General features: G+C 38.5%; 2 protein-coding genes across 2 annotated transcripts; both read left to right on the top strand.

Annotated features, from left to right (window-relative positions):
* The first annotated feature begins 294 nt into the window (after positions 1–294).
* Positions 295–4,014, top strand: LOC120111883 (RNA-binding (RRM/RBD/RNP motifs) family protein). Its single transcript, XM_039129999.2, has 4 exons — positions 295–811; positions 1,435–1,536; positions 2,389–2,685; positions 3,690–4,014. The coding sequence occupies exons 1-4, from the start codon at positions 425–427 to the stop codon at positions 3,750–3,752; spliced, it is 849 nt and encodes a 282-aa protein (XP_038985927.2). The 5' UTR covers positions 295–424; the 3' UTR covers positions 3,753–4,014.
* A 4,351-nt stretch (positions 4,015–8,365) lies between these two features.
* On the top strand, positions 8,366–15,497 carry LOC103700242 (protein BOBBER 1-like). The gene is made up of 6 exons (XM_008782202.5): positions 8,366–8,941; positions 14,169–14,341; positions 14,497–14,545; positions 14,636–14,802; positions 14,961–15,044; positions 15,131–15,497. Exons 1-6 carry the CDS (start codon positions 8,515–8,517, stop codon positions 15,167–15,169), a joined length of 939 nt encoding a protein of 312 aa, XP_008780424.3. The 5' UTR covers positions 8,366–8,514; the 3' UTR covers positions 15,170–15,497.
* Positions 15,498–15,535: the final 38 nt, after the last annotated feature.

Here is a 15,535-nt window from a genome sequence, read left to right as displayed (position 1 = left end):
ATTATTTGCATGGAGGATATTGATATTTACTTTCTGATTTTTTTTTTTTTTTTTGTTCAGTCAATGAAGAACAATTTTTAAGAAAAAAAAAGTGAATTCATAAAAAAATAAAGTTAAGAAATTATCAATATAATTAAAAAATAATTTACCACCATCAAGCGAATTCTTTTGATGCATGGGGTGGGCGTTCTGTGGGGGAATTTGTTTACTATTTTTATTTAACTTTGGGATATTTTGTACTAGGATATTTTTGTGGGGAAATTGGTCCGGCCAAGCCCTGCCTTCAGGTACTCGCCAAAATATCTTACAATCCCTATTTGTAACCAAACCTAAAAGCCAAGGGCATTATCTCTTCCCTTCTTTATAAATCTCTCTGCTCTCTTCCTTCCTATCTCGCTCTCACCTTATCAACAAGTCGGGAGCCATGGCGGCGGTCTCTTCCCTTGTTCTCCCCTCCCTCTCCACCAAAATCCCCCCTATCTCCTCCAAACCCAAAACCCAAACCCTAGCTTTGTCCTTCTCCTCCCCTAAATCCTTTCTTTCCGTTAAACCCCTCTCTCTTCTTTCCTCCTCCTCTTCTTCTTCTTTTCCTTCTCCTCTTCTACGAAAGGCCCGAACTTTCGATTCGAGTATCGTCCGAAACGTCGCAGTGTCATCAGAAATCGAGCCAGAAGAGGAGTTGGCGTTGGGCGGGGAGGCGGCGGACTTCTCTCCCGATCTGAAGCTCTTCGTCGGGAACCTTCCCTTCAACGTCGACAGTTCCCAGCTTGCCGGCCTCTTCCAGAGCGCTGGAAATGTCGAGATGGTCGAGGTTTGTTCCTTCGATCTTTCTGTGTCGTGGTTCTTTTTTTTTCTTTTATTTCTTATAACCCCCTTCTTAGAATAGCGAGCTATTCGGCTTTGTAAAATTCCCCTTTCTTATATTTCTTTCTGTTTTCCGGAATATTTTGGTTGTTTTCGATGTAAGATTCGGGACTCTCCTATAGAAATTAGAACCTTCGCTGCCTGTTGATATGTGAAGTTAAGGTTAGAATTTTTTATAACTGTAAAGAGACTAGCTTATCTGTGCATTTAAAGAAAGGTTGCATTTTCTTGATCTTATGTACTCCATGTTTGGATGATTAAGTGTATAGCTCTAGTGCTCGCTATGTAATTTTCTTTGTGATCTGGTACATTGACAGGTGTTTATCAAATCTAACTTGAAATCCATATTTTTGTCTTTTCAAGATTAATGCATTGGCATAACATGGTTGGTGCACTTAACACATTTAAAAGCCTGCTTGGATGTTCGTATCTCCCCTTAAATTTTTTATGTTTCGTTGGACTTCAACCAAGGTGTCATTATACTGTAATAATGAACTACATTCTCCTGGACATATTTTTGTGCATTCTGTTGTGGTTTTTGGTAGATGACTTGATTTGGTTTTGTTGCAGGTTATATATGACAAAATAACAGGAAGAAGCCGAGGATTTGGGTTTGTAACAATGTCTACAGTTGAGGAAGTTGAAGCAGCTGTTCAGCAGTTTAATGGCTATGTAAGTGTTTGTTAGCGTATTGGAAAATGTTATTCTTTGATTCCTTTGTTTCTAAATAAACTTCTGGGTGGCATATCTACTTTTTCCAATTACAAGAGAAGGACTACGACTTTGATTCTTTAGCAGAAGTAGTTATTTATGAGGTTTGACAGGGTACCTAGATTATCTCTAATTCAATCCTTCAATTCATTAATTGGATTTGATTGGCTTGTGTATATGTGATTGATCTGGCTTCTGATTGAGCTAAAGGCTCGACGGAGTTTTCATGTACGGGAAACAACATTATCTGTTTAGCTGAACTTCCTCCCGGGTAGGCTTTATATAGTATTAATGTCATTTCTTTCTATCAAGCCGTAATATAAAGCAATTTTAAGTTGAATTCTTAGTTTTAAGCCTTAACCAACAGCTAATCTCTGACATATCTTGAGCATATTGATGCATGTGATGCCTTCATCTTGATAATAGTGGCTATGCAGTTATGAGCTCTAAATAGTTAGCGGCGACACTATTTAATAAATCTGGATCAAGATAGTTTGCTTTGCTCTTCTGAATAGTTATTCTGTAGTTCAGTTATATTTATCTTGCATAGCAATGAGGCCATTGTACTCGTGTCAGTTTATATACTGACATGGGCAACATGCTTGCCATGCAGATTAGTGATAGAGAATTAATTCCAACCTTTCTGTGTCTTTTAATATGGTAAGCAAGTGTGCATGTTTTGGATAAGTGAGGAATTTGTTATATTTGTTATTTTGTTTGTTTAAAAATGTTGAGTATGCTCCTTCTTTGGTGATATAACATGTAATATACCACATGAGTCATTTCTGAGTTCCAAGTTTGATGGTCCGACAGACACTTGAAGGGAGGATGTTGAGGGTGAACTCAGGACCACCGCCTCCTAAAGATGAGTTTGCATCGAAAGGATTTCGAACTGGAGGAAGTTTTAATGCTGCCAACAGAGTTTATGTGGGTAATCTTTCATGGGGTGTTGACAATTTAGCCCTTGAGACACTCTTCAGTGAACAAGGGAAGGTCATGGAGGCCAAGGTTGTGTATGATAGGGAAACTGGCAGATCAAGGGGCTTTGGTTTTGTCACTTACAGCACTGCTGAGGAGGTCAATAATGCTATAGCCTCACTTAATGGTGTTGTGAGTAATCTTCACTCCCTCTTTGCTGCATCATGACATCTTTGCAAATATATTATTTTCTCTGTTATATTTCTTGTGCTTATGTTTTGTTCATTGGTTTATCTACGCTACAAAACTACTGCACATTTTAAGTCTTCGGGAAGTGATACTGGTTATATTGATTATTAACTAGTAATTTTAATCATGCTGTATCTGGAAGTATCCCATATAATCCACATTTCTTTATCTGTAGTTTTGACTCTCAAAGGCTCACTGTTCGAAAACAAGACTCTATCCATTTGGCAGGTTTCAGCTTAAATGTTGTCTGTTTGGAAGTGTTGGCATTTATTTTCTTTCGTTAAATTTTCTCCCTAAAGTTAAGTGATTATATGCTTTATCATGCGTGCAAGCATCCATGGATTCCATCTTTGAGTCTGACATGAAAGGTTCGTGGTAATTCCTTATACTCATCTGGGAAGCGTTATGATTGTTAGTATTTGAGGCTTATGCTATTTCAAACACTATGTGTGTGGGTCAGTTGCTAGGTTCTTAGACCTGTTTGATTTGCAATTTGTGGCCATGATTCAGTACAAAGAATGACTCATTAACCAATGACTATAAGTAGCATCATTGTTAAAATGCTGCACTGTCAATGAGTGCATTAATCATATCATAGGGCCTTATTTATGGGGTGGATGCTTTAGACTCTAACAATAGGCAGCAGGCCAGTCTTGAAAAACAGTCAGTATCCACATTTCACCTACTTACTATCTTTTATTATTAAATCCAATTATATGTAACAGATTGCAAATTCTTGTACTATTTTCTGTATGAACTCCGATCCATTCATGGTGTTGAAGTTCTATGCACATCATTGTCAGTTAAAATTGTCACCAACTCGATGTTTACCAGAATATATTCCTATCATACCTTCAGCATCATCAACTCACAAACCTTTTACGGAGGTGCTTTATACTTGACTAGGTAGTAGTCCATCTTTTCATGTAGAATTCTTCGTTGTACAGGACTTGGATGGCAGATCTATCCGGGTGACACCGGCAGAAGCGAGGCCAAGGCGCCAGTTTTGATCCCCAAATTTCTTTCATGTTTTGGGTTGTAAAGAACTTGGATATTCCTCTCGGGCAAATGTCTTCTGTGCTGAAATCTCTCGAAAATTTCCAGGGGAAAGCTTGGGCGATGATGAAGCTACCCATGTATCAGGTTTAACTGCAACAATAGCCTGCATGCTTGTTTACTTACCTGCCTACTTTTTGTTTTTGCAATGTTTGTATCCTTGGAAATTCCCTGGGCAGCTTGGTTAATTTATTTCCAAGATTCTATTTCTGGTTATTGCTTATGGAACTAATTGGATAATGTGGTTTATGCAATAGAAACTCTCCTTTCCTTTGTGAGGGACTACGAAACTTTTTTGGGAGAGCCATGCAATCCCACTATGTCAAATCACCCATGCAAATGCCAATGTCCACCATCCCTCTCAAGATCGGCTGCATCCGCTCTACGGCCTTCTCGGCCGCCAGTACCATAATACATAGTCAATATCTTTAGTACACAGTTGTTAGATACATGTACATATTTAATATACTATAGTAGAGTTAATATAACATAATATACGGTTACTAGATGCGTGTACATACTTAATCTACCACAATATATAGTTAATGTAATATAATACAGATAATATCTTTTATACATAATTATTACATACATGTATACACTTAATGTACCATATTACATAGTTAATATACCATAGTACATACTGTAAATACTTAATATACTATAGTACATAGTCAATATACTCTAGTACATATTTAATATAGCACAGTACACACTTACGCTACCATAGTACACATGTGGTATATATGTGTACACAATTAATATACCACAACACGGTTAATATATCATAGTGCACAATTAATACCACAGTTATACTTATTATACCATAGTTTATACTTAATACATCATGATACATTTAATATACCATAGAACATAGCTATCATATATGTTGTCGACATAATTAAAGTAACCTAAACACAACTAATCTCTCTTTGTACATAATTAAAGTAAGAAGCAAATAGCTACCAAATGTCATGTGGTGCTCTAATATTTTAATGGGAAAATTAGCATCCATTCTTTTATTAAGACCACCCCTGCTTCATTTTTTTAGTTTCTCCAAAATTCAAGGGGATTCTAATAATTTTAGCTACAGAGATCGAGACAATGCGATCATCACTAATTCCCTCCTAGCAAGTTAAGATAGCCATGTCATTAAAAGGTGGATAGCCAGCCATCCTTTGCTCTTATAGAGGAAGAAGATGGATAGCCATCCCCCAAGAGAATTACCAAAATCATCCATTTGTAAATTATAACAGATGTCGCCATTTACTTCTTGCAGCAAGCAAATAAAAAAGAACTGCAACTTTTCTTCTCTCAAACCAAATGGAACACAGTATCCACTCATGACCCACATCTACATTAGTTAAAAAGCAGCATTAAATAATAAAATAGATAAAAGATAAGGAAAAAAGAGAGAGAGAGAAGTAGTACACGAAACCCACCAATATCGGTCCAATGATGACTGGTGAGCAGCAGCTAGCGAACTCCTTCAATGGCAGCCAGCACAGAGAACAGCAGAACAAGGGACCAGAAAGCTATCACCTTGTGGAACCAGTTCACGGTGCCTGAAAAGGGCCGTACCTTTGTCCACCTGCACGTAAGATTCTACATCAAGGGGGCCGAGGAGGAGGAGGAGGAGGAGGTGGTGTCGATGATCTCACAGATGCAGGCTGGGCTGGCCTTATGGTGGTCCTCGTTGAAGATGTAGATGAGGCCGTCCAGGCCGACGCACTTGAGGCATGCGGACTTCTTGTCATCATCGTTGGTGCCAAAGAGGGAGGCGAGGTGTCAGGAGGAGTTGGCTTTGTTATCAGGGACCATCTCGGCAGTTTGATAGCAGCCGGCGGCTGCCGCGCGCCGGGATTTACTGTAGTCGGTGCGGAGCTGCGGGCAGCCTGGGAGGGGATATCCTATGCGAGGCGGGTACTTCGTGCTGAGCACATATGCCTTGAGGGAGACTCCTCTGTGGTGATAGAGTGGATTCGGGGAGTGGACAGATATGGAGATGATCATCCTCTCATCTGTGAGATTCGGAGATTGGCTCATGAGTCGAGCGTTTTCCAGGCTTCACATGTTTTTCGGGAGGCGAACAGTGCAGCAGACTGGGTCGCCTCATTTGCCGCTCGGCACTCCGGAGAGGTCATTTGGACATCGTTAGGAGATATTCCTCCCACCTTGCACTCTTTACTTTATTTTGATATGGCTGGATGTACTCAACTTAGAGCTATATGAATTGCCGTTTTCACAAAAAAAAAAAAAAAAAAAGAAAAAAAAAAAGAGAGGGAGGCGACGAGGTCATGCGGCATCATGGTGATCTCCACGAATTCCTTGGTCTGAGGGTCCAGCACCCAGAGTGCGAAGCACGGTCACCCATCAGGGCTGGTGCAAAGGCCAATACTGGGGTTGTGAGGATCCGTGCGTGTGTGTATTTAGTTTCATATCGATTATTCGCTTGGTAGATCTTTGATACTTGTATAAGATAAAGGAATTCAAATAATACCTTTCGGCTAGTTATTTTGGATGATGTCTTAGGTTGCTATAAATGATATCGAAGCAGACCCGTCCCACGAATCCATTAGGACTGACCATAAGCTGATCGTGGAGTATGTGATTAGATTTGAATGGATTTGAACCCTTAGCCTAATGAAGACGTTAGGGTTTGAACGGAGGAAGTATGTGAGAACCCGTGTGGGCGTATGTTTAGTCCCACATTGATTATTCGCTGGGTAGATCTTGGGTACTTACAGGATCAGAAGTGTGGGGTCAAAGCCAAAGACTTCGTTCTTGTGCAGCATGATATTGTTCTGGCCTTAAAGGAAGAACCATGGCCATTGCCGGCGGGTGGCAAAGTCAAGGTCAGTCACCACCGCCTGCCATTGACGACAGACAGTGCCGCCCGGACGATCAAGAATAAGAAAATATGAACTCCGTCAAGAATACGAAAATACGGTACACATTGCCCATTCTTGAATGGGTGAATCTCGTGTGTCAATACATGCATAATCCCATGCTAGTGAATGGCTAAATTCTCTGTGAGACGCCCATTCTTGACAACGATGACGATGGTGCCCCCCATTGATGGTGATTGCTAGCTTCTAAAAGCAATCAGAGGACTTAAACTCCCATTTTTGATGGTCGGTACTAGCTTGAACAGAGCCAAAGGTGGCAAAGATGATGAAGAGCAATAGGTGTTGCAGAGTAGCTGCTAACACAACGCATCTGGACGACACCTCCATCTTAAGCCACGAAAATATTTTCCCTCCGACTCCAGAGCATCCATCAAAGTGGTTTTAAAACTACCGTCGTAATCCGAGAACGGCCTTGGCTTTTATAATTAGATTGGATGAGGACGATACTTTCGTCCTTCAGGGATCTTGAGTTAAAAATATAAATGCCCGTATCTTCGATCAGTAGGCCAGACTAGTGGCAGCTGAGGGTGGTGTCAATCAGTCTGTTGACAGTATCGAGCTAAGAGCAGCATGGGAGGAAGTATTCTATGCGAGACAGGTGCTAGGGCAGACTGCATCATCATTGAGAGGGACTCCACCATGGCGATCAAGGAAATCTACAAGATGGAAGTGCTGATGGGGAAATACGACTGCTCCATGATATTCGCTGTCTGTTAGACGAATGCATCCCCATCGGGTCTCTCATGCTTATGGAAAGGCCAATGGTACAGCGGATTGGATGACCTCCTATGCGGCTCATCATTCAGGCAATTTCATTTGGGTGGACCAGGCTTATATCCCATCTTCCTTGCAGTATATTTTACTTTCTGACTTTTTGGACAATTTTCACACCCATTATGTGGGAGCTACCGATATATCATATATATATATATATATATATATATATATATATATATATATATATATATATATATATCTCCATAGACCGGAAGTTATAAAACAGGTCCACGGCGGTTAATCATTAGGGCAGGCTAGCGGTTAATTTTTTCTAATAAAAAATAGATTTTTTTGCATGGATATCCTTCTAAATATCGGATTTTGCATGAATATCCTTTCAAAATTGATATTTGCATGTATACCCTCATAAAACTATGTTATTGTACAAATGTCCGTAATATAACGGTTCTTCTAACGGTGTTCAGAAAAATCATATTTATATTAATTAAAAATAAAATAAAATTTTAAAATTATGTTATTATCCCTGTCTTCTTCTTATGCTATTGGGATTGCGATCTATTTGCTTGTCTATCCATTAAGAGTATTATAGTCATTTTAATTTGAAACCGTTAATTTTTTAATGTTGTTAGATAGCATGGGTGTATATATATATATATATATATATCAAAATAAAAAAAAATAGGATGGAAAACAAGTATTTTAAGAGGGTATACATGTAAATATTAATTTTGAAAAGATATTCATAAAAAATTGGTATTTAAAAAAGTACTCATACAAAAAATTCTAAAAAATTTTCTGATTTCGGAATCCAAGATCGAAATTAATTTCCAACCCAATTTGATTACTCCCAAGCTCAGCTCGGCCACACCCAGCATGATATGAACGGTCATGATATAGTACCGGCTCTATTGGACATCGGCAAAAGGAAGTTTCTAGTCCTTTCACGGACTCCCTACCCAAGTCCGCATAGGCGTAGCCGAGTCGGCAACAAAGCCTCTCCAAAATCTCTTATATCTTCGTCTCGCCATTTCTTGCTCGATCTCTCTACTCTCGCGTTTCTTCGAACGCCATGGCTGTCATCTCGGAATTCCATGAAAAAGAAGAGCAGCAGAAGCCCTCTTCCTCTTCTTCCACCTCAGGCCTCGATGGCGACGAGGAGGTCCTGAGGTTGATCCTCGAGAGGAAGGGACCTATGCCCTTCCTCGAGATGGCGATCGATCTGGTAAGGCGGCACTCGGGCCTCTTCAAAGACGGAGCGGCGGTGAGCAAAATAACGGCTGTGGTGGCCGCAGCCAAAGAAAAGGTCGACGCTGAGGAGAGGCTGAAGAAGAGGGCGGCAGCGGAAGCGGCGGAGGCCGAAAAGCGTCTCAAGGAGACGGTGACGAAAGTTCCGGAGGATAAGATGGAGGTGGATGCCCCAAAGAAGCAACAAGCAGTCGAGGTTGAAGCATCAAAAGTGGAAGCCGCCGAGGCCAGTGGAAAAGGGGGCCCATTGGGTGAGCTTTCTTTGCCCTTCTTTGCCCTTGTTTTCTTCGCAGAGTTTAGGCTCCTAGAATATGGCGCCCGCGTGGTAATATATTTGATTGTATTGAAAGGCCCACTGAATTGGGATTTCCGTAACCCTAGTTTAGCACATGATTCTTTATGGGTAACTGATCTTGTGATTTGCTGCACTGACTGACGTCTGAGCTTTTTTCCTCTACTTGATTTTTGTTTATCACGTTGGCTGGGTGGATTGTACTGAATTTGAAAATATATTTGTATTAGATTATAGAGACATTGCTTGCAATCATTATCGTTAACTAAATCTTCTGCAGTCTGACTTGGGTTGATTTTCTTGAGGTTCTTGGTATTTTGATAGGTAAGAAATAAATTTCCAAAATAATAAGAATAAAAATTAATTAAAAGAAATGGGGGAGAGAATATAAACGAAATCAAATTTATTTTTAATATGATTACACTGTATCATAAGGTTTTGATTGGAGTCAGTGATATATTCACTTAATAATTCATCACTTTTTCATTGTTTATGCTTGTTTGGTTAGCTTTATAGAGGCATCGTGCTCGTAAGACATTATTTGGATGCCGTGCTATTCTGTTGTTCAAACCATGCACATCCATGGACCTTAATAACCTAGCATGAAGTAGGAGGCACATAAGTGTATTGAAGAGCTCAAAGCCATATACTATTTTTTATGCTTGTCTTATAGTGCTGGACTTCTGCCATGGTACTTCCCTGTCCATGTTCAGTCAAGCGGTTTGAAGTTTGGTCAAATTATATATGCTAGTTGGCATCGATGTTATTCTATTTGACATAAATATAGAAAATTGAATTAAAGATCAAGTCGAAATGCAAGAGACGGTGCAAAGAGCAGAAAACCACATTCAAGTACCAGGTTGGCATCCAAAAGTTAGCTAAACAAGCAGAGAGAGATCAGCAAGTGAAGGAAGCATCCTATGTAACAGCTCAAAAAACAGTCATCTAAGTTCAAGCTTGCTAGAACACACTGTCAGGTAGAGAAGTGGCTTGGGTTTCCAAGTGTCTAGATGTCCCAAACTATTTGACGTTTCGACCTCTAAAAATGACCTAACACATTGGAACTTCTGTACAAGTATGTATGGATAAAGATTTAGGGTTAAAAATAAATACCCTACGCACCCCCCCCCCTCTCCCTCCCTCTTTCCTTTCTTCTTCCTCCATTCACCCAATTTACAAAGGGAACTGACAAGAATCCCTTGTAAGCATGCAATTGCTGCAATGTATGCATCAAAACAGCAGACAGAAGCGTAAATGAGTCATTATTATATGCAATAGCTGTGAGCCATGATTGGAATTGGGTGGATTTTGGACCTATTTGAGCAATGTGGAAAATGTAAGGTTGACATTTCTGTAATTAAAAAATGCAGGGGGTAATCGCAACTCAGAACAAAATAAAGGGGAGTGTTATTTTTAACCCAAAGATATATGCATATTTTAAAGTGTCTTGGCTAAACTAAGCTACATGGTCAAAGATATTTTTTATTTTTAAAAAATTACATTTATACTTGATCATATTAGAAAGAAAAATTTATGTGATGGTTAACTAGAACTATATAGATGCTTGGAAATATTTTGGGTGTCCGAAGGAGTTATCCCTCCAACATCTAATGCTCAGGAGGGGAAGGCGGCCCCAAAAGATAAGAAGATGAAGAAGAAGGGTTCAAGGATTGAAGGAGTTATGATCTCATTATTCCTATATTTTAGGGTTTGGTAAATCACCTTCTTGTATATTTGTATAATCCTAATTTTTCTTCTAACTGCTAGCCATAATTAATAAAATCATGGCTATCCATACTCCCTAAAGGTCCTCGTCTATGTTTCCTCTCTTGTGCTGCTTCTTTGTCAATTTCCTTCAAACATCAGCTTGGACACTATAGCGTTGGCATCAGCATTCCGTGGACACAGACATGAAAAATATTAAAAATTTCTCTCAAGAAATATTGTATAAGAGAAAATATTAAAAGATATTATTTGGCACTCTTTCAATATGCATGTTTTTCATTTCCCAATTAACTTAAGGTTTTTAGAACAAATGTCATTTTGCAAGGTTATTTTAATATTTTCATTCTTAACTGATCTCTAAAAGGAGGATAAGCTCACTACTTTTAACATAAGTATAGTGGGTGGAACCCATTATTGCAGAAATCCAGTTTCTTTACCTACTTTTAAAAGGCAAAAAAGAATTTGATCAGTATCCAAGTGTATCATGTGTATGTAATTCAGATACGTATACGATGTTAACATAGATTCTAGGAGCGGAATGCAAGTGTTAAGTGACATAGCTTGCGACAATGACAGACCTTAAGGATGACAATGTCTAGAACTTGAAAAAGTTGAGTATTTTGTGATTATCACTTATATTGAGGCTCATTTGACAATACACACAATAATCAAGACCAAGTGCTGACGCTATTGGTTGATACCTTGGTGTAAAAAGGAGACTCCATTTTTCAAGTCCCATGATATGTCAAGATTGTGTGGCCAAGTGCCTTAACCATAGGTGCTCCACAATTCCTAAACACAGAAACTTCTACATAACATGGTTTCAGAACCAATTACAAATACTTAATCCACAAGTCACAGATATTCTCGATGCAGCAGCTTTTCACACTTCTGCATCATGAATAGATTCTTTTATTTCTCTCTACTCCTTCCATTAAATAATAAGAAAAATAAAGAAGCCCCACTTCCATATTTTGTGCCTGGAAGATCAAGGGAAAAATATGGACAACTTTAGTTATCAGGCTAGGTCTAGCAATTTGTTTAGTGTCGTCAAAGGTAATTCTGGGGGGAGTAATGAAGCGAATAAGTTTTTTTTTTTTAAAAAAAGATATAAGACCCTTTATGAAGGTTAGCGGTCTTGAAAATTAGGGAGAAGAGAAACAGTTGGAGAGGGTTAAAGACCAGAAAAAGTTGATTTGCCTTCAAGTTATGGAGAGTGGCACTTGAGGATGAGGGCATCGCCTTTGGGAGAATAATCAGATGAGCTGGGTGAAGCACAGATAGTGAAATGTTCTAATGGGCTCCCATAGACATTGAATGATGAATAAACTTATTGGTAGTTATCTAGTTGAGAATCTCTACATTTTTGTTTTCTGTTTGCACTTTATTCACTGATTCTCCAACAAGATGATAGTTTAAGGTCATTTATATGCAAACCTGGCCCTGTTTAGTCAACTGATAATGAGAAGAATATATCAAACAAAAATCCTTGCTGGTTATGATAGGCTGGTTTTGATGGAAGAAAAATTCAGTGTATAAATAATTTCTTCATTTGCGAAAAAGAAAGAAAGAAAGATACACATAAACAAGCCTATCATGGGGAGGGCAATCGCGTCCTAAGTTCCAGTTTGTTCAGTAATACTCAAAGTGGTGAGCACCTTTGTCTAGTGATAATATTATCAAATTCAAACCTAGGACCAATTAATCTAATTTGCCCTAGTTGAATATTATCGCATTTCCTCTAAATTATCATGATCTGATATTGCTTATGCTGCAAACTGCTTGAGGAAACTTCCCTTTAATATCTTAGGTTTAATTTAGCATTTTATATAGTATCTACCTACGTTTGCCTCTAGTCATCCTTTGATTCAACTAATACTTCTTCCATCCTGCACCAGCACTTGATCACAGAGTCATGATGGACTTGAGTAAGGCCTAGAAATTATTCTGATGCTGATGAGACTAATCCATACCAATCTCTTTTAATATGTTTTCTAGGAAGGGTGGCTCTTAAGAACGAAGTGCATATGCATGGATCAACAAAGGTACAATAAGGAGATGGTTCATTTGTTGGACATATGTTTGTCACAGAAAATATCATTACTTGAAAATTTTTTGGCCCTATAGTTTTGCATGATGTCTTGGAACAATAAGGATTGTGAACTCTCATGGTTTGCTGTATCTGACCATACTGCCTTGTGTGGTGCATATGCATTGTACTAGTTGGGTATGCTCCATTTACTAAGTGTCAGTACCGAGGTATGTACTAAACTGACACTCAATGTGAGGTGTAACGTTTGGGTATTGGTATGGGTTCTAGTACGAGATTGCAAACCTTGCAAACTCCTTTTTTTTGATGATGTGGCGCATGTGCTCTTCTTTATTTGGATCAGTTAATGATTTAATTATTTCTCAATTACTACTTCATGACCAATGGGCCCTTCTCTTTCCCAAGTTGCATTGTCTAGGAGTTCTCTCCTATTCCCTAAGGATTGATGCTAGGTTTAAAGTTGATCACGAGAAGTTCTTAAAACTCGACATGATGCTTTGGTCCATAAAGAGAGGATAAATCTTGCCAATTAAGCTATTCTTTTAACATTAGTACTACCTAATGATACAAAGGAGATTCTTAAAAATGATTTGTTGCTGATTTTTTTTCAAATGACACTTAGGACATTCTTGAAAGAAGTTGAATAAAATCTTTTTGGGTAACTTGACTATGAAGTAATGGAGACTTATCCCATGAGTGGTGATGTAGGTGTTTGGAAGTTGTTCGATTGTAGTCCATTCATTGTGGAAAAGGGATGGATATTTGTTATTTCAGAAGATGAGATGCAATTAGAGGGGCATGCATCCTCCTTTCCTTCTTTAAGTTACTCTCAAACTGATATTTGATAATAGCCTTTTTGGTTCTCTGGACCCTAGAGGATAGTGGGTTAACTGACCAGGATGACATCATACTCTTGACAAGAAGCCTAAATTCAATGCCATCAAGCTATGATTTCATTGTTCTATCTCTTTGGCAGTCTCTGTACTCTTGCTTATTTATTCTTATTGAAACCTGTATAGGGGCTGTAACTCTGACTTTAGCTGTTAGATTGAATAGCCAAAATAAGAGGCCATCCCACCATGTAATGTTAGTTTCTATCCAGTGAAGTAGAGCATTTAGACTGTACCAAGATGGTGTGCTTGATGTTGAACTTTATCTTCTAGTATCATGAATGCTAAACTTGGTATTTTGGGTTTGTTATTCAAGTATTGCCAACATGATACTCAAGTTGTTCTTTTGTAGTGTGCAATTTTGTCTTACTGAAATATTTAACTTGACTCTCTTAAATATATGCAAGTCATTTTTCTCTCTTTCTGTATGGGTCACATTCTTTTTAATCATTCACCTGGATTGCTAAAGCTCTCTCTCTCTCTCTCTCTCTCTCTCTCTCCCTCCTCCTCTTCTCTTCTAGTGCCAAACTCTGGAAATGGTCTGGATCTGGATAAGTATTCTTGGACTCAGACGCTTCAAGAAGTTACTGTCAATATTCCAGTTCCTCAGGGAAGTAAATCAAGGTTTGTGGCATGTGAAATAAAGAAGAATCATTTAAAGGTTGGGCTAAAGGGACAACCGCTTATTATAGATGTAAGTAGCTTAGTATTTTGTTCGGTCGCTACTTCTCTGTTCTGTTGCTCTATTAGAGAATATTTTCTAGGAATTTCATCTAAAAGACCTTATTTTCGCCTTCATTGAACTTTGGTCATTCACCTGTATATTTATGTGTAACACGAATCAACCAGGGTGATCTGTATCAATCAGTCAAAGCAGAGGATTGCTTCTGGAGTATAGGTGTGTGTTAATTGCTGCATGTCTCCTTGCTTTTATTTTAGAATTTTTTTTGAGCTTTCATTGTGTAATTATGATTCTTACATGATACAGAGGATGGGAAATCCATCTGTATACTTTTGACCAAACAAAATCAAATGGAATGGTGGAAATGTTTGGTGAAAGGTGATCCTGAAATTGACACACAGAAAGTAGAACCTGAGAACAGCAAGCTGTCTGATTTGGATCCTGAAACTCGGCAAACTGTAGAGAAAATGATGGTAAATTCTTGAATTAGTTTTTTCTTTATTCTTATAATATAGAAAACAATGCATTTAATTTCTGGGATTTTAATCTCTGCGACGATAAGGCATTTTGACATAGTAGGCTATACATTTTTCCATGCGATGACTTCTTCTAATTGCTTTGCTGTCTCCAGTTTGATCAGCGGCAGAAAGCTATGGGTCTCCCTACAAGTGATGAGATGCAGAAGCAAGAAATTCTCAAGAAATTCATGGCCCAGGTGAACAACCTTTATCAATTTCCTCATACTTTTTGGTGTCCAATCATTCTTCTTTTTAATCTCATTAGAATCCTGGTGTTTTGCAGCATCCAGAAATGGACTTTTCAAGAGCAAAACTAGCATAGGATCTGTTGTCGCTAGTGCTTCTGGTCGACCAGATAAAGGAGCGCCAAGTGATAACTGGTTATTTTTCTGATGATAAAGCTCAGTTCTTTCCGTCAGTGGGTCCTTAATTTTGTGGAACTAAAACTAGTTTCGGGTTCATGTTTCTTCGTGCAACTGCATATGCAGCACTTGGTCCTCCTCGTTTTTGTTTTGGGAACCTAAGGTTATTATTATTATATTTTTTTGATAAGAGAACCTAAGCTTATTATTATTATATTTTTTTGATAAGAGAACCTAAGCTTATCGCTACGTGGAATGAAACACTGTTATTTCTCTGTTTTTTTTTTATTAGATTAATTCTCTTTATCGGCGAAGATCTGCACTCG

Source organism: Phoenix dactylifera, chromosome 12, assembly GCF_051530095.1.
Source record: "Phoenix dactylifera cultivar Ajwa chromosome 12, Ajwa_hap1_PhDact_Kaust_v1.1, whole genome shotgun sequence".
NCBI classification, from domain to species: Eukaryota; Viridiplantae; Streptophyta; class Magnoliopsida; order Arecales; family Arecaceae; genus Phoenix; species Phoenix dactylifera.
Note: the sequence above shows the minus strand (reverse complement) of the source record. Positions and strands in the feature narration are given on the sequence as shown.

Bases quoted from the DNA above. Each gene is read 5' to 3' on its own strand.
- LOC120111883 (XM_039129999.2), top strand. From the start codon at position 425: ATGGCGGCGGTCTCTTCCCTTGTTCTCCCCTCCCTCTCCACCAAAATC. The intron at 1,537-2,388 runs GTAAGTGTTTGT...ATGGTCCGACAG, and splicing joins TTCAGCAGTTTAATGGCTAT to ACACTTGAAGGGAGGATGTT. The intron at 2,686-3,689 runs GTGAGTAATCTT...TTCGTTGTACAG, and splicing joins TAGCCTCACTTAATGGTGTT to GACTTGGATGGCAGATCTAT.
- LOC103700242 (XM_008782202.5), top strand. From the start codon at position 8,515: ATGGCTGTCATCTCGGAATTCCATGAAAAAGAAGAGCAGCAGAAGCCC. The intron at 14,342-14,496 runs GTAAGTAGCTTA...CGAATCAACCAG, and splicing joins GACAACCGCTTATTATAGAT to GGTGATCTGTATCAATCAGT. The intron at 14,803-14,960 runs GTAAATTCTTGA...TGCTGTCTCCAG, and splicing joins AAACTGTAGAGAAAATGATG to TTTGATCAGCGGCAGAAAGC.